This window comes from Haliaeetus leucocephalus, unplaced genomic scaffold (genome assembly GCF_000737465.1).
Source record: "Haliaeetus leucocephalus isolate CR32 unplaced genomic scaffold, Haliaeetus_leucocephalus-4.0 Scaffold973, whole genome shotgun sequence".
Taxonomy (NCBI): Eukaryota; Metazoa; Chordata; class Aves; order Accipitriformes; family Accipitridae; genus Haliaeetus; species Haliaeetus leucocephalus.
The window spans coordinates 745553-769858 of NW_010973409.1; the positions used below are offsets into that span (position 1 = coordinate 745553).

Sequence of the window (24306 nt, forward strand, 5' to 3'; positions counted from 1 at the left end):
TTACTTTTTCTTGCTCTTTAAGTTTTCTGTAAATGAGTTAGGAGTTTTAAAGATAGTAAACATAAACCTATATGGTGTACCTCTGAATGTATTTCAAGAAGTTAGCAGGGAATGCTGTGACCTTAAAAGATAGGACTGTGTAAAGAGCTAGGAAAAGGAAGGAAAAATATTCTTTCAGTTGCAGTAAAATAAATTCAGGATCTTATTATCACCCACTGGATCACCCACTGCCTTTTCGAGTCCTTCCCCTGCCTCCCCAAATGGATTTGTTACTATGGATTTGTTACTATGAGCATTGTAATAGTGGTCTCAAGTCAGAAGAGAACGTTAGCTGGGAATTTTCTAGTTTGCATTAAGATGGCAAGAAAACGAGTGCAGAAGACAACGTCTGGTAGAGTCATGGAAATGAAAGTGACAGACAGAAGGAAAAATTCATAGGAGCTGCCCAGCAGCACAACCAGAATTAATTTTCCACTTCCTTGTCTTAATTTGTAAACACACTTTTGCATCACAGAAATTACACATGCAGAAATTCTCACTAGTTCTAGTATTTCCTTCAATTTCATGTCTTCAGAGGGGAAAAATGCTGATACTAACTTTAAGATATAATTCCTATTTCTTTTGATTGTTGAATGAAACATTTAAAGTAATAGGAATAAACAACAAGCCATCATATTTAAGTTACATCAGAAATAAATACAGAAGTCTCAGATCTTAACAGAGATTTTTAAAGAAGGGAGAAAAGACACTAGAGTTAGAATTAAATTCAACAGATAAGAAAAAAAGGAGAGGAAGAGAAGAGGATCAGGAAGAAGAAGATAAGACCCAATACAGTGGGTTAAATTACTTTGTACAGATGTAACTTTATTCAGTACCTTATTCAAGCTAAAAAAACCCCCCACAACCAAAGCTGGAAAACTGTTCCTATAGATTAGTATCAAGTAGTGCAGTGGTGAAATAGAAAAAAATTTCATAAGTGCTTAATAGATCTTTCATGTAATTATTATGTAAAGAGCATGTGTGCTAGAGACATAAAAGTATAATCTTTATGCCTGCATTTTTGTAAAAATATACATGTATATGTAGTGTGCACACATTCACATATCAAACCACCACATATTGTGTGTAGGCCATTGTATTTTAGGAGCTTCTCAGAGAGTTTTAATCATTTTTATTGAAAGTATTTTTTGCCTTTCTCTGACTCTGGGGGAATTAATTGAGTCTGACTTACACAGCTTAAAGAGAAAGTCATTGTTGAAATACGCATGTTTAAATATAATATACCAGAAACACAGCTGACCTTGAACCAAAATCACATTTCTGAGCCTGGAGCAAACTATGTATGGCTGGCTGCTGTGGTTTAGAAGTCAGTAGTGGATCCTACCATGAAACCAGAACTCCCATTTCCCAGTGCTATAAAACTTTCTAGATTGACAAGCAAACAATTTCTGATTAAAAACCAAACTGATAGAGGACTACTTCCATATTTATGTGAGAATTAGTACAGATAATTCCTGCTAAGTACAGAGCAGGTTTTGTTGACCTACTGTTTCACTACTCATACTACTTTGTCATTTCTGTTCTATAATACCTAATGCTGACTGTATGATAGTTTTAGAAATATATCTGTAGATACGTGCTTGCGTGACATAGCGATATGAGGATATTGTTTGTGTAGTACATCACATTTGGGTCATGATGAAAGGCACTTTGATATGTTTGCCCAGACAGGGCCAGACATCTCTGGACATGGAGAAAAAACGAAGTAAACCGCGGCAATATTAAACTGCAAAAAGGCGAGGCACTGAAAACCCAGGAGTAATAAATTACCTTGAGAAACTCAGTAAGCAATAAATGTTTTGCAATATAGAATGTAAATAGTATAATCTATGATCTTACCGTTCCTGTTGTGCCCAAGGAAAGGTGGTTCATCTGTTGGGTCAGAGGGCCCATCATGCTTGCTGGCTGCATTGACATAGTGTGGTCCATTGTTGGTGTTATCACAGCACCCTACAAACACACATCATTTACACTTCAACATTTCACTTTAAAAAAAACACCCCAGCATTCTCTAAATTAGTGAACCTGGCTGAAAACTTGACATGAATCTTAAAAGAGACTAATATATCTGTCAGAGGAAATATGTTTTGTTCTATTGACAACCAAGCTATGCACATATATTATTTGTACCCCTAATAACGCCATTTTACGTCAGTTCCAATTAAGCGTCATTTTTTACTTCATTGCTTCTGACAAACAAATGCGTATGTTCTTTGTATGATGAATGCTACTGCACATTGCAAAATGCCTGTCATTTCTATTTTTCCATCTCTTATATAGAACAATCTTATGGACAGAACACATATGTCCCCAATTTTCTCTGACTTCTAAAACCTTCAGTCTCTGAGATCTTCAACCTATTATGGTAATTATCTTGGATTTTTCCAGTCTCAGTTAAGAACCCTTACTCATGACATTTTATAGCTGATTGAGTAAGACTGACTATTGACAGTGTGTTTGGTAGTGACACCCATTTAAAACACATACACAGCATTTAAAAGCATTTTTCTTCTCTGCATTAAAAACAAAGACATTAATAACAAACAGCATATGAACTAAAGCAAGAACAAGACTTTGAACAAAAATTAAACAAAAGACATGCCAGAGAAGCTTTGGAGAAAGCTTCTTTGCCATTCATATTCCTTGGTTTTTGCTCTCCGACTCCCCAAGGTCCCATGTTGGTAACCTCATGCCTTAGTGAATTGTTGATTTTCTTCAGTTCTATGGTATAAAATGCTATTTCCTGTGTTGGTTAGAGAAGGTCAGTGAGAAACAGAGTGGTCTGCTCTTTTTCTTGCAGACAGTGAAATAAGGAAGTATTTCCAGCTATTTCATCATATAAAATAATAGCTCTACTTTGTGCATATGTATGTTTGTGTGCACACATTATAAATTTGCACAATCACAACGTTACATCTGCTACAAAGAGTGGAAAATGTCGATGAATGTATTTGTTTAAAAAAAAAAAAGGAAAACTGACATTTTTTTCCATCACGATTACTGACAAAATCCACCTATAAACAGGAATTTAAAATAAACTAGTTCCAAACCCCAAAGCACACCTGTTCTTAAGTGCCTGTCTTGCATTTATGTAGAGCTATGTGACTGCATTGCCAAGGATCTGATTAGAAGCAAAATATTTCAGATTTTCAGTCACAAATAAAAAAATATAAATAAAAAATACTGGGGAAGTGCCAATTCAATTTTTTCTCACCTCCCAGCAATTTTTTGTCTATGCCCAACCTATCTGAGAAGTGTAGATTCTGCAGCGAACTCATTACTTGCGTGCAATGGTAAGGAGGAGGTAGGCTTAGCTTGGTTAGTCCTTTTTGTAATACCCTCAGCTTGTTTAATGTCACACAGTGTATTACGTTTCTTGCACTGACAAGAGTCCCTAGAGAAATCTGGCAAATTACAGAAACTAGCCTCCACAGAATATCTGTCATGATTCCAAATAAATGTTTATAAAACAAGCTGATCAGTGTGCAAGTATCAAACCTGCAACACTTGCCAACACTTTTGCCTCTTTCTTGGCTATATTAATTTGCACTGGTTTACAAAGATTAACCCACTGATTAACTCATTCTAATGAACTACCACAGTGCTAACCTTCTCGGCACAAGTCCTTACGCATCTAGATAGCCACAAACTTTCATTACAAAATTTCTTTCGGCATAGTAGAGTTAATATTTTATTCAAAAAGCCCTTCTTTCTTCCTTACAGGACATTCTTCTCTTTCATGCTGCTCCTCTCTTTTTGCTGAAAAAAATCTACCCTTCTGCTGAAAGAGTCTGAAAGCAAATCTGCAGGGCATACACTCATTCAGCCCATTCGGCAGTCCCTGCATAGTAGATACAGTGCAAGAGTCTGAAGTAGCACCATGCCCAAGGAAAATGATGTTCCTGCTGTATGTTTGAAATCAGTGGCCTGGGATACCACGCAGCCAGACAAGGTCTTAGGGTTTGGACATCCACCTGCACTTTTTAGTTATGGTAAGAAATCGTAAGCTTTACGCTCAGAATGATCCACACCACAAACCAGCATTTTTACTGTGCCAAACTATAAACGCTCAAACTAAATTTGTCAACTGATAAACATTTCTCAGTTCCCTCTATGAGCAATTTTCGCCTTTGGCCTAGAGATGGAGAACGGCCTCAGGGCTTTCCAGGACAGACAAGGTGAGCTCCCACTTGTGATATGAGATGGGGTAAGCAGAAAGTCACACCTGCACCACAGCTTCATGCAGCCCCGCACTGCCAGCAGTAGTGGCTGCAATTAATTTAGGATATCCCAAAGCCTTAAAATACCAAGTTTTCTTTGCAAAGATGTTTATTGCAAAGGTATGGTTGCAGGAACTTGCTGTGATTACAGATGTGAGAGACTGATAGCTATTCCTGTGTATAAATTCAGGAACCTGGAAATGAAGAAGGGGCAGTGGTGAAGGAAGTCTTATGATTTAGTGTAGCAAACACAAGTGCCAGACACAGTGGAAAAATCTGATAGCAAATGTCTTTCAGTAAACAAGTAAGCAAGACAGGTTTTGCAAATAAACTATGTAAAAAAATACGGACTGGTGAGAAAAATATATCAAGGACAAAAAAATTGCTCAGAATCAGTAAACATATTAATTTTAAATAGAAAATACATATATTCTAGTCCCTAAACATATAAACATAAACCGTTTAACACATTAGGAAAAGAAGTTGGGAAAACAAATCAAGTATTTGCAGCTTTCCTAAGACAGCTTAACGTGTTTGAAGCTGACAGTTACCTAGAGCAGAGAATTACATGCATTTGCCAGACCATTAATTCATCAGAGTTTGCAGAATCCTCTTGTGATCACATAGGGAAAAAATTACACTTAATTAAGGAAATATCATCTGGTTGTTAGGGCGACACCCAGTCTCCAGACCATAATGCATTTCATAATACATGCTGTCAAGTCCATTCATATTCAACTTATTTAGCTGTAGAAGACAATGTCTTGCATCAGATGTTGCCATCATATTAAAAGTAATTTGATTCTTTCCAGCCTGTAATAGGTATTTCCTGATAAACATCCACTTGGTGACTGGCAAAGGCTACAGCAAACAGATTTTTCATCTTCATCTGTTTGGATGTCTGATTTTACTGACTTTGTAAACTGTGTAGAGAGACATCTTAGCATGGCATAATACTACTGAAGGCCCAGCTTAGTTGAAAAAACCTGTAGAAGAAATTACGATGAGGTTTTTGCCACTCCCTTTGCCAAAACAAGTAGTTGGCCTGCCAATTATTTAGGTCTGCCCTGTTGCCTCAGTATGATTATTTTTTTTATAATTCCTGCAAGAAACTGGTTACTATAATGACTTTTAAATTTGGCATGATACTATTGGTATATGACTCATCATACAATTCTGTCAATGCTATAGTGGCTTTAAAAGAAATTAAGATTAAGAGAGCAAATGGTAAGGGATCAATGATACAGAAGAAAATGCACAATTTTTGCAACACTGTGATAAACCCAAGACAAGTTCACTGACATATAGACTTTAATTCCTCTTCACTTTATTTGAAAGACCTTGCTGTTTTAAAATGCTCTAAGCCATATGGATATACCTTTCATATAAGAAAGTGAACATATTTATTTCAGAATATTTTCTAGTCTATCACTTGCAAAGAAAGAAGCCTGACTTTATCAACTATAACCATTGTACACTCCCTGTACGGCAACAAACTGAAATCACAGGAAGGACACTAAATACAGCCAGTTTATTACATTAAGTAAACTATCTTTAAGTACTTGCCAATACCAAAAGGCATGAGCAGAAATAAAGTTTATGTTGGTGCAATGACACATGCCACCTTATGTGCCTTGAAGGGTGGGAAAGTGACATCAGAAATAAAAAGTGTATTAGGGGGCTTTAGGAACAGAGAGTTCACTAGTTGAGAGATGCACTTGGGGGCCAGTGGGAGGAAGGATTAGTTAGTCCCAGCTTTCTAGAGTAATGAACTGTATTAAAGGCTTCTCTTTTATTCCAGTGTTCTAATACTGATATTGGACTTAAGGCACAAATACCAGCTGAATAAATAGTTTTTAAAGCTTACAGTAAGCATCTGCTTATTTTACAGTTTACTTTTTCTTTATTTAGGAAGTTTTAACAAGTTAAGCATGCTTACAAATTCTACTTTGTACATACTGGCCAATGTAAAGCCAATAAACATTGAAGCAGCAAACTTAGTTTTCAGAGTTGTTTACAGACACGTTGTGCAGTCATATAGGCACCATATTTCATTCCATCTGAAAAGTTATTACCATACTACCAAGTGAATGTCTTTATGTTATCAAGAACATGCTGCTTCTTGAGGTTTTATTAAACTGAGTGAAAGGACGACTTTCCTTATACTTATCAGACAGACATGTCTACCAAGAATTAATACGAAAAAACCCAACATGCTTACTTTTTTCAGATAAATGTACTCTCTCTGCATACTGAATAAACGATGACCATATTTCTATTGATTTACTGTTCTGTCTAGATTGACTTGTCTCATCTCCTTGGGCTGCCTCTTACAGGCAGCAGTAAAAATAGGGTCCCCTTGTCAGAGCAGTGAGCCTGGTGAAGTAGTCTGAAGTGGCAAAACTTTCATGACTATAGTAGGAAGATTAAAGGTAGCTGTGAAATCCTCTCTGCCCTTTGTCATCAACTCTGCTGGGAATACTTTTTGATATTCCATGAAAATCAATTACATTTTAAAATCAAAGAAAACCTATTTTCCCTTTCTCAATGAAAAGTTACCAATTGTCTTGGCACTTACTAGCTGATCAGAGATTAAATCATGATTTGAGTATTGTGAAGAAGACCAGCAAATATCAGCTAATAATGTATATTCTGCAAATCTTAGGATTTGGTTCCATTTCATTACATTGTTGAATTTAAAAGCTTGCTAAAAATGGGGTAAAGTGAGCAGTAAGTCCAAACCCTGCACTAAATTAAAGCAGCTTTAATTTTGGAATGGGCAAACCCTGATATAGACCTTCACCAAGTCCTGTTTCTACAGCAAGTACTAAACCACAACTTCATATTGTAATATTTCTATTCTTTGGCATAAATTCAAATTCTTATCTGACATCACCTTCATACCTTAGTTGAATCTCCTTGGAGCAACGGACACATTTGTTTTCCCTTTCTCATTTTTTTCTGTATGTTTTTGAACTTCTTTCCTCAGCTGAAAGTATATGTCATAGGTCCAAGAGAATTACTAACCAGAAGTAACTGGTCTTAAAGGATGAAGAATCCAAATATAGGGTGGTAAATAAAGAACAAAGGTGACCCTTGTGTATGCACCGCCTTTCCTACAACAGCTAAGGTTTTTGGTGGTTTCTTTCCCATTGTCCTTCTTGCCTTTAACTGTATGTCTTGTCTCCTAGTTTGAAATACAGCTTTTGATAATATTAGCCTACATGTATAAATGCAGATTAAAAGGATATAGAAATGGGAACATCAAGAGATAAAGAAAATGCAGGTAATGCAACAAAGAGTTTTGTATCAGTAACTGTGCAACTAAAGCAGTAAATAAAGCAACACCTGCAACTATATTGGTATCAGTTAATAAATGTATTACATCAGGGAGTACCACTGTGATATTATGTCAGTAGTTTATGCTCCTACCAGAGTTGAAAAAACAGTAAGTTTCATAGCATACCACTGTCTGTTAATCTAAAAGGACTTAAAAGAAGGAAAAAGATAGCATTTCAGTTGCAAACAAACAGTTGCCCCTGTCACTCAGTGCCCAAAGTGACTTTTGCATGGTGACTTAAATCTTTCCACCCAAAATAATATCTCAAGAGAAAGGCCATTGAACAAAAGGACAATATTTATGAAGGGAAAATATACCTGAATTGCTACAGGAACTCTGAAGCAGAGTTTGAGAACCTCATGCTATATCTTTGCCCTTACTGCCTGCACATGCAGGCTGGACCACAAGCCTGTGCGCTCTCTCTAGACTGTGAGAGAAACAGTAGTTTTCATACCCTTTTCTAACTTGCCCCAGGAATAAAGTAAACTTTCTGGTATTATGTGCCTGAATATATAGGAGTCATTTTGCTGGGGCCTCCTAACAGGAAGGAGCCCAGAGCGGTTAGGAAATGACCTGTCGCAGTGGGGCATTTGTTCCAGCAAGTGCTGGAGCAGGCAGAGAGGCCATAGACAGCTCTTGCTCCCTCTTCTGACATTCTAGAGGGGAAAAAGAGATCACGTTTCTTTTGTTTTCTTCCTACTCTTCAGTTTATAAGTGCACTTGGCTGTATGCCGGCTTTATATATCCAATCCACGTAACAGTGCTTTTGCTCTGTCAAGAACAGCCGTCACTAACAAAAGCATCCTCACAACGCTCACAATAAGGCTTAGCATCCCCAGAAGACAAAAAGGAAACACAGGGGCTGTGATTTGCCCAGGACATCACCACTGGAATATACAGAACAAATCTTCTCCTGCCCTTCCCATGATCAGATTTCACAAAAAATATCCAAAGGTCTTTTTACTGCATATCAAAACATGCACAGATTTCAAAACCTTGACACTATTAGTGAAAACAAATCTTTAATTCCTGCACAGAACTCCTGATCTATACCTAATTAGTATGTGATGCATGCTAAAGTGTTGTGCTTGGCAATTCCATTCTGTTTATGTTCTTGTACATATTTTCTGATGTGGACTAATTCCTTCATCCCCTGTCTCCCAGTGGCTGATGTGCCATACTAATAAACAGGAATCAGGAGTCTCTTTCCCGTGGACTACTTTTTTTTCTTAGCATTAGAATAGTGTTTCATCTATTAAAGCTAAATCCAAATAATATTTCCCCTCCAAACAGTTCTGCTGCATTCCCTCCCTTCATGTCTACAACCAGGCGTGAAAATTGACTTGATGGCACATCCTAGTTCTCACAAGGTGCAAAATGGAAATTATTAAACAGCACAATTAAAATATGTCAGCACTGGTGTTTAGCCTAAATTTTCACTTCCCTGCCTTACTGGGTTCAAATGAAACTTTCAAAAAGGATGCCGTATTTGCATCCTCAATAGTCTGATCTTACATATATATACACATACATACACACTTATAATTGCATACGGGAAAACAAATGATATTGCCACTTCTATTACACCCACTCAGGCCACACTGTTTTTTCAACATGTGGATAATTTTTTTTTTTATGTTTGAAACTCTCAGTCCAGGGTTTATTATGACAAAAGTAACAAAAAACAACAGTCACAGGTTTTTAAACTTCTTATTTATGAACAACATTTCATAAACAATGCATAACAGCTTCTGTTATTAGCTGAAAACACTTGCTTATTTTATTTTAGTCAGGGAAGTATACTCAAAATACATGAAAAAAGCCTAACAGCATGATTTGCCTCCAGAGCTTGTGCTTGGCTGTAGAGGACCAGAGCAGGTTGGTGCCATGAGAGCATGTATGGCGTGTTTAATGGGGTAGGACCTTGGCTCTCCCTGCGTCTCAAGCCTTCCAGGCAAGGTGAGGCAGCCCTGCCTGTCTATGTCTCCATGAAGTCATGACAGCAGACATTTGATCAGACCAAATATCTGAGACACTGCGCAGTTGATGTCTGCTTTTCTGGTGAGATTTAGTACATAGGTCATTTGCCAGGCACAGAGAGTGGCTAACTGAGTTTGGGGAGGAAATGTCTGTGACGTTTCTTCTACATGAACTTCTAGCCCTGACAGTCCAACGGCCAGTGACAGGACAGCAGCTGTGATCTGTAACAGATGTGCTGTGTTTCATTTCCTGCCCGAAACCAGGAGGGACTCACCCTGTGTGAGCTGCAATCTAGCAGCTATGCTGGAAGAAAAGATTCACTCATTAGAAGGACAAACACTGACACTGGGAGGCATCAGACATGCTCAGGAACTGGCTACCAAGAAGAGAAAAAAAAAAAAACCCAAAACCAAAAGAAAAGCAGGTGGGTAATATAACCCTATGTATCCCCAAGAAGTAAGATGACATCCTACACAACTGCAGTCAGAGGAAAATGGTATAGCTGTGCATGGTGTTAACTCCACAACACTAGAAGGACCTAATCACAACCAGGCTTAGATGGAAATATCCGAAATGCCTTCAGCTTTCAGAAAAGTGAAGTGGTATCACTGAATGAAGCACCAAGGAGACATACTGAGGTGCCAGGGTGGCAGACAGCAGAGTGCTCCTCTGTGAGATCCCTAATCCTTGAGAGGACAATGGGAAGAATGGTCAAGGGATGGGTAGACATCAGGATGTCTCCCTGCAATTCCAAGATCAGATAGGCTCTTGCAAGCCAGAATTCATTAGTGATGGTCAATACAAGTGAGAATGCTTCACAGTTGTTCATGGACTGTGTGGTGGCCCCTGCAATGTCTAGCCAAAGGTAACTCTTGAGCATCAGAGCTAACTCCTAGGCTAGGCCCAAATCTGAGCTGCACCCTCAGAACCACACTGATGCAGGGGCTGCCACATAATCCAGGTATCCAGCTGCACGGGGTGGGGAGAGAGCCGCCTTGAAATGCTGAGGCTGATGTTGCTGCATCACTTTCAAATTCAGCTACAAACCCAACGTCCATCCTCCATGAGAGCACACTATGGAGCACTGTCATCTGCCGCCTATGTCTAAACTCCTTTTTGTGCAGCTTTCACACAAAGGAAGAATAAAGGTATGGAGGATGAGAAAATTATGTCCTTTCCCTCTCCATCCCATTTTCTGAATTTAAAAGTTCTGGAAGGCTGAGGAGGGGCAGTAATACCCACATCATTTTCTCAGGAATCCTTCTTATCCTACCTATTAGGAAAGACAGATAGCAGAAGATGCTAGAAATGAAACCCTGAGTGGGTAAGGATGTTTTTCTAAAGATATGCTACCATTCAGTAACAGATTTTAGACTTGAAGTTGATAGATGGGGGGAAATTCTGTACTAAGCCATGGTTCATGTTATGTATCAATTCAGTTCTAGATCACAGTGGTTCATTCTGATCATGAAATCTAGAAATGTCTCCTTATTAGAGGGATCAAATACAGAAATCTGTCATGTTCTGTTAGATTTTTAATCTTTTATGTTAAACAAACTCCTTTCTTACACAGTAATGGAAAGAAAACTATTCCAGCCCTGCCTTTCCTCTCATTTAAAACCACAAGTTTTCACAGCCTAAATGCCCTGCCCCAGATCCCAAATTGCACTTCATTTTCTGGACTCATAACACCTCAGGGGAGGCTATGGGTGAAATCCACTCCGTTCTGTACTGGGATTTGTCCTTTGACTGGTTAAAGCTGGCTACCCGGCAGTGCCAGCTTGGTGACAGACCTCAAAACCGAGACTGAGGCACATACTTTCAGTAGTGCCTTCTTACCTTATATTCCATCATTAAAAGTAATGTAAACCTAGGCCTCATTCAAGCCTTTACAAATTTTAACTATATTTTTTCTGACTCTAATCAAACCAATTGCTGCTTGGACTCAACTCTGTACAAGCCAACTGCCACCAACACACGGATTTTGCTGCACCTGGACAACTCCACCATCCTTGGATGATGTCCTCAGTGTCACCTGTGCAGTTTTCCATTGTTTTGAACAACTAATAATATAGGCACAATATGGAGAAACTGCAGCTGCAAAAACGTCCTTACCTAAAAATTCTGTCCCTGATGCACGAGACCACAAGAAGCCAGTAAAGCTTCTTTTAGCCACTGCTAAAAGCTTTCTAAAAGCCAATGGCAGCAAGCACACAGGACATGTATTTCAAAGGTAACCACGTTTAAATCAGTGAAGGTACAACTGATGTAAATGAAATCAAATTCAAGCCCTCAGTTTTGTGTCAATAGTCCAAAAATAGGAGTCTATATAGGATGAATGCATTTTGTAATTAAAAATGTGATATTTTAAGTTCTCATTTACTTTAAGGTACTTCCAGTAAAACCAGCCTATGTATTAAAATAAATACTTGACAATTATAAATCTCCCTTCTACCAAAGACCTCTAAATGCTTTACAAACTGTGTGATATATAGAGGACTCAGGAGCTGGTCTGGTCTCTGGGATGGGTCTGGATCAACATCTGAACTTTCCCAAGTCCACAAGCGTTCAGACTGGGGGTATAGCCCAGGTCATCACCATTGTAGGCTGGAAGAGAACAGGTGGTTTTGATCACACACTCCAGTCCAAATTAATCAAGAAAAGGAAACATTTTACCTCTTGATTCATGCTGAGCAGATTTGAAGTAAATAATAGAAAATGGCTAGCTTAAGTCTGCTTTGCTCCACACTTTATTGTCTTTTAAAGGAAGGTGAAAATATTGAGGAAAAGCACTTTCAAACTGGCCCTTCTGAGTAAAACTTCATTGTGCAAGTGGTCCAGCTAGTCTAACAAGTAGATGTGAAAAGTTCAAAAAGGAGTAGATTTTGGCTATTATTAATCTAAAAGAAGAAAACTTAAATAACTGATCCAGCAAGGATTACTTACTTTCTAATATATCTGTACCGATTAAGAATGACTAAATTGATATATTTTCCCTTTTTTGTCCAGATAAAGTCACTCTTGGGCTGAGATCTTCCTCCAGTTTCAGCCTGGAGCACATTTTTACAGCTGAGTTATTATCCTTAAAATATGAGTTCATACTGGAAATGCTGGCAGCCCTCTTAACTATTGTATAGCAGTGAGCACAGCTGTAACATGTTAAATATGTTGAAAGTACAGGGGGGGAACAGAGTGGCTCAGAGGACTGGTAATAGAATAGAGACTCTCAATACTGGGTCACCAGGTTTGGTCATTGCTGGGACTGAAAGTCATTATCAAGCTACAGCTGTTCAGTTATGTCCAGGCATCAGCTACTCACAGAGAAACTCTCCATCACAAAAATACATTACCACAACTGTTGATGTCCAACAGCCTTCGCAAGGATTGCAAAAGGTAGGGGGACGCATCCCCACAGCTGCATCCCCACAGGTTAGCTCCAAGGTGAAGAGCACTGACGGCACAGAGGGGAGAGGCTTGCATGGTCACTGCCCTGCACGCTGGCTGGTCTACAGAGGGTATTCATCACCGGCCTATTGCTACTGTGTCTTTTCAGGGCACTTTATTTTATCAGAAAGTTGTTAACCACCAAAGACTGATCCCAAAAGAGTCCATTTTCCACATTAGTCAATGGACAACATCCATCCCATCACACTACCTGTTTCAGAGGAATTCTGGTGACACTGGTTAAACGAAGGCAGAAAGCAGATGACAAAGTACTTTTTCAGCTCCCCAGTTACAGTAATGCCTCGAATGACCAAATACTTTATTACTACCTCTCTCTACATTGATAGATAGCAACCTCTTGCTATTTGCATCAAATTATAATCCATTTCAACCTACCTCAAAACAGTAGTCAATTTTTGCATACGCAGATAAATGCAGAGTTCTGTATTTCTCAGAATCAGGCTGCCTGCTCGAGTGCGGCCTTTTGTCATAAACCAAAGTAGCCAAAAATGCAGCCAAAGAAACACGGGCAAATGAAGTCCAAGGTTGCTGCTTCGGTTTTCTAATGTGAAGGGATTTATTGGAGTAAATTAGGTAAGTCTCTCTGGTTCACATTTATCCACACATGCTGCAGTAATCTCTATAAAAAGCTTTGATTTATTATAGCTTTTTAGTGTATCGCCATTTTCTACCAGTCACTGTGTACAAGTCCATGTGAATGCACAGAAGTCAGATCCTGACATATGACGAAGACGTTCTTTACTCCTTTATGGCTTTGTGTCCTCCACACAGCCTGATTTGCAGAATTTTAGGCTGAAGTCAAAGATGTTTCTCTGGACTGCTTTCCTGAATATCTTTCAGCTATTTGAATATTGTAGAGGTGCTCAGTTTTCTCTGGAAAAAAATCTTTATGTTTGTTTTATTTTCTCTGGCATCTAGAAGTCAAACTACCGTTGCTCAACACTAATTTCAGAGGTCCTAAGGACAAGCCAAGAAAGAGCAGTTAAAGAATTGTCAAGGTCTTTTTCTAAATCCTACATTTACACTTGCCCAAAAGAAGTCAGTTCTTCAGGCTACAAGGCAGCTAGCTGACTAGGAGCTGCCTACTACCAAATACTGCTGTGAAAGTGTCTCAGACAACATAGAGCACCTTGCTCTGCAGCCAGAGAAGAATAAGCTGGTGGCCCACTACTGTGGTAAATGTGCGAGTGAGTCTTTGACCCAAACTGGATGATCAGCCTTGTGGGAAGCAGAGACTGGGCGGCTGAGTCTGCCATGAGTTCAGAGAGACGTCTTTTACATGAGGATAAGAAGATCTCTGTACTTTGGAGGAATAAATCATAGTATAAGCTAGAGAAAAAAAAGGCCAGCTGGACGGTATACACATATTGCTGAGATGAACAGTAAATTATTTGGAAAAAACACTTTGAGGGAGAATAAAACATCCTGTGAATTCAGGTCACACTTGGCACATAATTGTGACCAAAAGAATGAAAAAACTGGAGCTGTCAAAATGCGATGTTTCCACCATATTTCAAAATGACATGTCATTTCAGAATTTATCTAAATTTGAAGGAAAAAAAAAAGCTTAAAATTAGTTCAATAACCCAGAAATGAAAACAAAAAGATTATAGATATTTTGTCCTTGTTCTTCTTCTCACCCTCTCCCCACTCCCCAAGCTCTCTCCTGGAGTGAAGTCAAAACAACATTTTCACAACTTTTTTTCCATGTCACTACCCTCTCCTTCTGCACATTTTCACTTCAAAACAAGTTTTAGAGTTATTATTTGATTCTGCCCACAAAGCCAAATTTTATTATTCACAGAGTACTATATATGTAATAGTCTTGTCAGTCCTAGCCAGAGGCAAAGGGTAGCCTCAGAGCAAAAGGAAACAAGAAACATCCAAAGGAAGATAAATAGGGACAAGATGATAGGCAAATAAGTAATACTCCCATCTTTTCTTGAGCGCTGTGTGGATAGAAAAAAGAGCGCTCTAATTAATTCCAGAGTGATGGGGACTTGAGGGCTGGACTCTGTGCACTGCATGCTTGTGAATCTTCATTCCATGTGAACCCCCTTCCTCCAAAAACCAAACAAACCCTTGTTTTGTCTTTGACATCAAAAGACACAACATAACTAACAGCAGATGTTCCGATAAACTCCAGTAGAGACCAACCTCTTGGCAGCCATATTTCTGTTCTGCAGTGGCTTTTCCAGGCGCACAAAAAATCCATTTGTGGGACTGAAAAGTACATGAAATGGTTTTCTGGTAGTTTTTCTTGTGGTAATTTCTGGTACTATTTCTACTATCGAGGAACTGCAGTATCATGAAAGACCCTGTTTTGTGGTGTTTCCGCCCTGTGTTACTGCAAGTGATTATAAATGCAGGGAAGTAATGCAGAAATGCATAAGCTTGAAGCATAAATCGGAACTGGATGAGGACAAATTTTTAGCAGAAGCTGTTTGCACTTTCAATGGCTAAAACCTCCATAATTCAACAATCACAGTAACATACAGATCTTAGTTTAGTGAATTTGAATAATTTAGCCTGAAGTCCTGGCCCCACTGAAATTGATTAGAGTTTTGTCACCAACTTGAATGCTACCAGGATTTCACATTGTTTTAATTCTCAGAGACAGAAGCCAAACTGTACATTACTATGCACTCTACATTGCTATGTAAATATCCAATAGATTTTTATACCAGATTGTCATTAACTAATAATCCCAAGCAGAGACAATTTTGCTCTTGTTTTCAGATTCAGACTGTAATTCAGTGATATTTTTTTCTTCCAACAACCCAATTTTAAATGCTGTGTTATTTTTATTTTCTGCAGTACTTGCCATACAGCCAGCCTATGGCTGCCTGCAGACTTGTTTAATCAGGAAACAAAAATCTTATTTTATGGCAAGACAGTCAACTTGTCTAGAAGCTGAAGTAATTAATAAAGATAAGGACAACCAACCTGGGAACACGAAGGCGGCAAGTCTAATAACAACTTCCAGTATGAAACCATCTAATAAATACTTGTTATGTGCACTGAGAACAATCCTTAGGCTGCAATGTTGCCATAAATTATTCATACGAAAGTTTTGGACAGTAAACAAATTTATGAAGATAATGATCTCTTTGCATTTCATGAACAAAAGCGCGGGGAGGGGTCAATCCCCAGAATAAATTGCAATGTATAAATCTACCAGCTGTAGGCATAAAGTACTGATGCAGAGATTCGCTGCTGAAATTGTAAAATAATCCCTGTGCGGTTCCTCTTTCCAGAAAGACAGCTTTGAAGAGCAATTGCAGAGCCAAAAAATTTAGCATATACTCATTTGCTGTTCTTGACCAGAGCACTAATCACAAGTTAGGAATCAAAGCCTCTGGACTATAATGGGTGAATCAAATCAGAACTGTGAACAGCATTAGCCCTGGTCTGCTTAAAACTAACAGCAAGCAAGCATGAAACCTTTGTCAATACAGACCACAAGGGGTTGTTGCAAGTTTGGGAAACATTGATGTACTTTTTTTTTTTTATGTACCAGACTGCTTTTCCTCAATTGAGGATCCATACTGAGTGACTAGGTGGTTTAAAAAGCTGAATGAATTTCACAATGGCGAAGTTTACTTCCAGTACATTCATTTAATGGCTGAGGCAACTGATGAAAGGGAAATAAAAATCTGATGAGGAGAAAAAAATATTAGACTAGAATCTAGACTCCCCCAGGACAATTTCTTGTGCTTTGTATCCTCTGTACTGACAGACAACATATTTGCTTTCTAGCTAATTACCAACAAGAATAAAATTTTACATCTTTGATGTGTATGAGATCAAAGAATATTAGGAAATAAAAGTAAGATTAACATAATTGTCTTGTACAGCTATAACAAACTATGACTACGTATACAATCAGACACCCTGCTCATCAGGAAAGGATAAACTAGAATCAACTGAACTACGCAATAATCTTGTTTAACTTTGCTTCCTCAGCAGCTTCTCACCACTCCTGACACCCACCACTGGATCACAGATGCAAAGCCAGGAAAGATGTCCTCTCCCAATGGCCCATCTGACACCCCAAGACCCACGGGAGCTCCTCTTTCAGTTGTTGAGCCTTTAAAAAAAGTGTAGCTGCCTTGTGCAGACACAGCAGGCCATCAGCAGGGGAAGAACTAAAGGATCTCCAGCTCCAAAAATCACATATCCCTACTACTTACTTGATCTAAAGGATTAACTTCTATTTATTTCTTTTACTACTATTGTCTATCTTATGTGCACACACAGACTGGGCACCAACCCTCTTTGGGAGCATGCTTTGGTAGTGCAGCCTTTTCCTATTATGCATGTAGGATATGGTTCTCATCTATCAAATCTGTATGCTAGTTAGTATGCTCACTTTAGGAAAAAAAAAAAACAACAAAAAAACCCCCGAGGAACCAGTGCTTTGGTATATACCTGCATCTAATTCATCCTTACCATGGCTAAAATACTGTGTTAGGAGTATTGCATTTTCTTTAAACTGTCTACAAGAGCAATACTGCCTGTAATAACCGATAAACACCTGGCTTTGACTGATCTGTCTTCAGCCTTTATACACACAGCATGTTTGTTTACTCCAGAAATATCTAGTATTCCTACTTCCTCATCAGCTCAACTGTGAGAAAAAAAATCAAAGGCAGCCAAAAGTAACTGCCTCGTAAGAGTAAAATGGGGTGGGAACGTTTGGATCGCTTCTGCTCATTAAGGTGATGTGAAAGGTCTACTTCTGGCTAGGAGCTGTGAGCTACTTCTCAGAGCAAAACGATTTTTAAAGTTTTATTTGTCATCAAGTGGCAGTGACAATGAAAAACTTCTATTGCACTTCAAGACAGCCGGCAATAAAGCAGTGCAGCGAACGACTGACAGAATAACAGTTACTGTACCAGTGTAGCTTCTAAGTTTTTACAGCCACTCAGCAGGAATTATACCATTGTATTAATAATAATACCATTGTATTGGTTTAGGGTATAAAAAACATTTGGCACAGAAGGGCTCTCTCCTTCCCCATTGCCATATCAGGAACCAGAGTAACAAAATTTGGGAAAAGCAGGTCTTTTGCTAGATTGAATTTAGATATTTTTACTGTGTAGTTTTGCTTTAGTTCACACAAGGGCAAGCCTGAAAACATTTCGTTGCTGACAACTCCCTCATTCAGCACCCTTGCAAGCAGCTCCCAACAAATCGCAGCCTTCAAAGGCACATTGCTTTTGTTTGTTCTTATTGTAACAGATGTTTTGTATCATGTACTTCAACGAACTAATTCATCTGCAGAGGACCGCCTACTCTGGCTGGTGTACATCCAGCTGTGGAAATAGCTCAAGTGTCATCTGTGGCCACTTTCATTCCATTCTTCTGATCTCACAGGATCTCAGTGACCGCATCCAAACCCATAAAAAATAAACAGACCTGAGAACATCCTTTTAAAAAATTTCCAGTGGAGGAGTAATGCTACTCCAGGCAGGAAGCCTTTCTGGAAAGAATGTGACTGATGCTGAAGGAAGATTCACTCAGCTCTGGAAGTCTCCTCCAAAACATGCTGCTTTTATCATATGAACTACCCAGTCAATATTAAGAGGCACTGGAGCAATGTCATGTGTGATTTTGATGGAGCTGAGAGCTTCTGACTAACTCAGTGCCATATCAATTAGCCCGAGCACCAGGCAATCAATCACCACTTCTTCTCTAAATGTACTGCGCTCCCATTAGAAGCTGCAAATACCGTGCGGCTAGTTCATCTCAACACAGTGAGCACTTTTATATACTGTGGGTCTACTGTAATATATTTCTGAAGTAGAAACAAAATCAATCTGAATTGCTCTGGAGTGGAAGCATATCCCATTAATAGCTGTGCACCAGGATTAAAATGTATTAGTGGATAAAAAATAGTCTGCGTCTGTAAGAAGTCAATTACTGCTTTCTTAAAAGTGACCAAATAAAACATCCAATACTAATAAAGAATAGACTTTCTGAAAATGCCTTTAAAATCAGCTGGGATTACTTCATCACAAGTCAAAACATGCCTGGGATGGTGCAACCATTCCCTGATTAGCTTCCTTAGAAGAAGGAGCAACAAGTTGCCTTTTGAATTTGTTGAGAAGTCGACCGCAGTTTCCCACAGGAAATAAGTAGTTCCTGATAAGATGCTGATCATACACTTCAATATCAGATCCACTGGGTTTGCTAATTACTTTCAAACCACTTAGTCAAGTCACCCATTAAGAGGAAATGATTCAATTGCAGATCCACTGAACTGAGAAACTAGGTGACCAAAACTCCTTGTGGAGCTTGAATTATCCACCTGTGTAAGAGGGCTCACAATATGTCAAACCAAGTAGTTAATTTCAGTTTTGAGAAGCAACTATGGCCGCATTTAATTAGACAGCTTGGCAGGATTTTTAATATTGTACAACACCAATTATTGGAATATTTCAGAAACATTTCAGAAGCCTTTGAAAACCTTCAGGAAAATTAGAACCTTATAACCATCATCAGAACTGATTCATCACTTTTAGGAAGTTGCATTCTAAGTCCCTTAACTCTGCAGAGAAAATTTTAAAAGTTGCTGGCAACTGTCCTATATCTTAGAGATGATGATTCATCTTTTCACTTCTGATCGAGCGTATTTGCTATAAACTTGCTATTTGGGTGTACCTATTGGTCAGCTGCTTCAAGGTCTAAGCAGATCACTGCAGAAGGCCTGAACAGCTTACTTGCAGCTCACGACATTTGCTGTAGCTCCTAAGTCGGAGGTCAGCAAAATGGACTCACTCACAGTGAAGCTAAACAATTTCACATTAGGATACACTGACTTCATGGTAACTAATTAACCGATGATATCTAGGGTAAAAATGGGTGCCTGACAGAAGGCTCTTTTGGGATTTTAAGTCTTTGTCTGCCACACATTCTAACCTTCTGCTGATTCTGCTGTTGCTTGGCTTGGGCTTCCACTTTGGAATATGTCATAATGATAGATAGAGTTCTTTGAAATAGAGAAAATACTTCTCAGAGGGAAACCACCACATTTGAGCAAAACTATTGTCCTTTAGCACATATAACATACAAAAGCAATGCCTGTGACATGCCTATGACTTATATTGGATATTGGGATTATTAACTTCAAAGAGTTCTGTCACTTGTATTTATCCACAAGAATTTTACTAGCACAAGAGAGTTAAGATAGCCTTTTCTTCTGTGGGAAGAAGAATAAATATGGCATAATACCCGGTTACATATTGTCCCAGCTCGGCCAAGAAGATGAAAGGAAAGAGCAAGACTCAGTCTCATACTTCACTTGACACAACAGCACTCATGGCATGCTCCTACTTACTCCTTTACTTGTCTGTTGAACAAATGATGAACAGAGGCTCAGAGAGGATTCAAATACATTGCGTATTGGGGAGGCAAGCAGGTATCACCACAAACGGATCATGGCTAGTCACCATAGCCCACACTTTCCAAGTCATGACCTGTATCACTGATTTTTATCTGGAATACAGATTTGAATGGCATGTAAAACTCCGGGAAGAATGGCAAATGAACACAGCTGAACATCCAGTCCCCATGCAAGGAAGTTCTCTTAGATTATGGTACTTGAAACTCCTCAAGCTCTATTGCAAAATCTTTACAATGACCTCACCCAGCTTATAGCACAAACACCTCCAACGCTTTTTTTCTGAATGGATGGCAGTGACATACATTGATCTCTTTGTATTATCCCTGTGGAAACATCTGTGGTTACTATCCACTGAAGTACAAAGCCCAGAATCTCGAAGTTGTGCACATCATCTGTGCAGTCCCAGCAAAAGATTTCTCAGTGTTATAGCCAAACCTGAACTTTGTCACCCAAGGATAAATAGGATAAAAGGCTTTGCCACCTTGGAAAGTGGAGGCAAAATAAGGGAAAGGGCAAAACTAGTATGGAGTTTCTGGGGGCTACTCCAGGAAAGTCACACCTGCCTTTACCATGAATATTGGCATGAATTGAAGGTAGGTTTACTGTTGTGAGTCCAAATATAGGCACTAAGCCCCAACTCTCTCTTGGCAGCAGCAACAGTACCAAGACTACCTTTCAAAGACCATTTTCCCCCCATCACCCTGCCCTAAGCAACTGCCTAAAATTGGCTCTATAGTCACCTCCCGTTAAAACCAACGTGCTCAAGGTGTTGAACATCTGTGAAGACTTAGGCTGAAATGTTATAAAATTGGCTACCAAGTAGAGGTTGAAGACGTGAACTGGGTGTTACTGTCTGTAGAAGGCAGCACGAAACCAGGGAAATTGCACAGGTATTTCCCTTCAAATTCTTGTTATTCCCGTGCTGCTCCTGGGGGAAGATGTGGCCTGTCACAGCTTAGGCTGTCATGATGAGTGGCTTTGCTTGCTGAACTTGGAGCAGGAGTTAGCAAGGGAGCTAATACAGCTTTGCTACTTCCACAGACACGAATCAAGGAGAAAGGGCGCTGCATCTGCCTGTCTATCAGAAACACTCAAACTGCTCCTGACAAATGTCCACCCCCTCGTCTCCCTGAAGTAAGACCTGTGACAAGCACCAGGAAATGCTCATGTCATCAAACACTTCATCCACATTTAAAAAAAGTACACCTAGAGCAATCCTCTCCTTTCCACAGAAATGACATGGCCTGACAGCAGGAAGAAATCTCAGTGGTGGAGTGCGTACAATCACACTTTTCCCAAAACACTGCTGGTGCTTCTGGCCCACTGGAACCCGTGGTTAGCCAGGAGCAGTTGCGGCAGTGTGGATGGACCAGCTTTACAAGGGCAGGTCTCTCCCCCTACCTGCCAATGGAAAATATGCCTCGAGCCTCAACCCCATCAGATGTGGGACATCTGTGAATGTGACGCCCACCGTCCTGGCTAGAGGCAGGCGACAGACTAGTAATTTCCAAAGCTGCAAGCAGGAGATTTTTTATTGATCATGCTAAAGAGGAAGGCTATCAAGCTGGGAGCTGACACAGACTCACATCCTGTGTGGATTGGGCAAAGAAGGGTTGCATAATGATTTACAGATTGTCGTACTGGAAAAGTACAAAGACTGTTTGAAAGCAGGCTGTTTGCTGTGTGAATCATATGCAACCCCCTTGTCCCACCATGGAGATCAGTAGCAGGGTGTCAACCCTGTGACCCTCAGCTTGGAGCTGAAGAAATCATCCAAGTTATCCTGGACCGAGCCCTGGATAAGGACTCTGCACATGTTTTTTCTCTCTGAGTTATACAGCTTTTTAGGACGCAGAAGTAGACACCTGATGAGGAACCCAAATGTCTTCCTGCTTTGGGATGTGTGTGTGGTTTGCGGTGTGTAGAGAAAAGGTAACTTCCACTCGACTGCTTGCTCTGAAAAGCACAGCGGTGAAGGGCTACACCTGGGATTTGGGATGGATGTTAGAGAGAGGGGCTCTCCTGGGCAACAAGGCCTGCAGCAACGTTACAAAACCTCCCAGAAAACTTATTTAAAAGGCATGGAGTAGGGAAGCTGTTCACCCTTTAACTAGGTACGCTCAAGGCTGTAGTCAGGAAAAAAGAAATAACAAATTGCATTTAAATCAGTTAGAAGTGAAATTTCAACCCCTAATTTTCACCTTCTTTTTAACAATAGGGCATTTGGTAAGAAAACCTACCCTGCTGGAAGTGCATCTCTCTTTGGCAGGTAGTCTAAAAAATAACCATTCAGTGGTTTCACTAAATAACAAGTCGGCACTCCTTCAAAATTCTTCAGACTCTGTTGTCTGTCACTGTGTTACACAACTCATTCTTCATCAATCCACTATGAAACAGTCAAAGAATGTTCAGTGTTATATACTATTATATTTCACTATTTGTTTTTGCAATCATGCAAGAAAGAGGTTAAACCATGCTCTCAACAGTCTTGCAGATACCACTGATTCATAACAAGAAGCTTTTTGGCACACACTGTTGAATGCATGGACTTAGAATAGATTTATTCCTAATGTACACCAGTTTGAGAGGAAAACAAGGCCACGAGGTTACAACCTGAAAACGGTAATTAAGCAACCACTCCACCTCAGTGGGACTGAAATCAATTTAGGAAAGATACACATGATTTGATCTAGATTTGCCTCTGTACTGCAAAGCTTAGGTCAATATTACATTCTTTATAAAGACATTAGAACTGAAAAGAAAGCATTTTATCTAATAGAGTAAAAAGCGAATGGCAAATACTGTTAGACCTGACTACATTCAATAATAAGCTATTACTTATGATATCTTGGACGTTTCTAACTTCCTGGATGTCAAATTACAGTGTACATTTATACATTGGTATAAAAAAACCCTGTTAGCACCGTCTCTGCAAAAATAATTTAAAAATAATTATGTTATTAAAATGCTTCACCAGTAACAGCCGAGGAGGTGTTAATTAGTCAGCCACTTACTCAGACACCTCAATAAGTATATCAGGAATGAACACAGAAGGAAAAAAAAAAAAAAAAAAGACAAAAAAAGCTACATCTAGAGGCCCAGAAATAAGATTCGCTGAAAGCCCATCTGAGACTGCAAATGATATTCAAACACCTAACAAAAGGTTTCTCACACAGATAAATGAAAAACAAGGACAGAACCCAGAGCTGGGCTCCCCATGCAGTGAGGATGGGGTACCCATTAAAGGTGCTTCAGAAGTAGCCCCAACAGGATAAGGCCACTGCCTCAATTTCCCCATGAGCCATCAGACAGCAGAGGCAGCTTTCTGAGAATGAGAGTTTGGGCAGAGGAATGAATACAGTCAAAGGAGATGAAAAACCCAGAGAAGTCACTGAACTTGAGGTGTGGGTGAAAGTGAAATGAGGAGCCAAGACTGGATCATCTCTACTGCAGAGCAATGGAAGAGCTGGCACACATAAGCACAGGTCCAGTGACCAGGACTAAAGGATATTAAAGAAGATGGAACATAGATAAACCAAAGACAGAGCTAGCTAACCTCATTTTTTAAAATAAATGACCTATTTTCTCGACAAAGGACATGCAGCAGATCTAAGCTCTCTGAAGGTCAATAAAGTATTTCAGGCAGTGCTATACCAGAAATTACTAAACTTTGGGGCTGATAAAGAATTAACTAAAGAGGAAATGACAACAGGTTGTGCTAAAAGACAAGCTATACTGCTTCAGGAGGAGGGTCACTAAAATCTCCATCAGGATTGCTCTCATCCAATATTTTTAATAATGCCCTTGAATAACAAGATTAGGGGTAATTACAA

General features: G+C 39.3%; 1 protein-coding gene across 1 annotated transcript in view; it reads right to left on the minus strand.

Annotated features, from left to right (window-relative positions):
• RBMS3 (RNA binding motif, single stranded interacting protein 3) overlaps positions 1-24306 on the minus strand; it is a 443174-nt gene that overhangs the window by 28849 nt on the left and 390019 nt on the right. The window contains exon 11 of the mRNA XM_010584321.1: positions 1900-2010. Within this exon, the coding sequence (XP_010582623.1) occupies positions 1900-2010 (111 nt within the window). The remainder of the gene's footprint in view (positions 1-1899; positions 2011-24306) is intronic.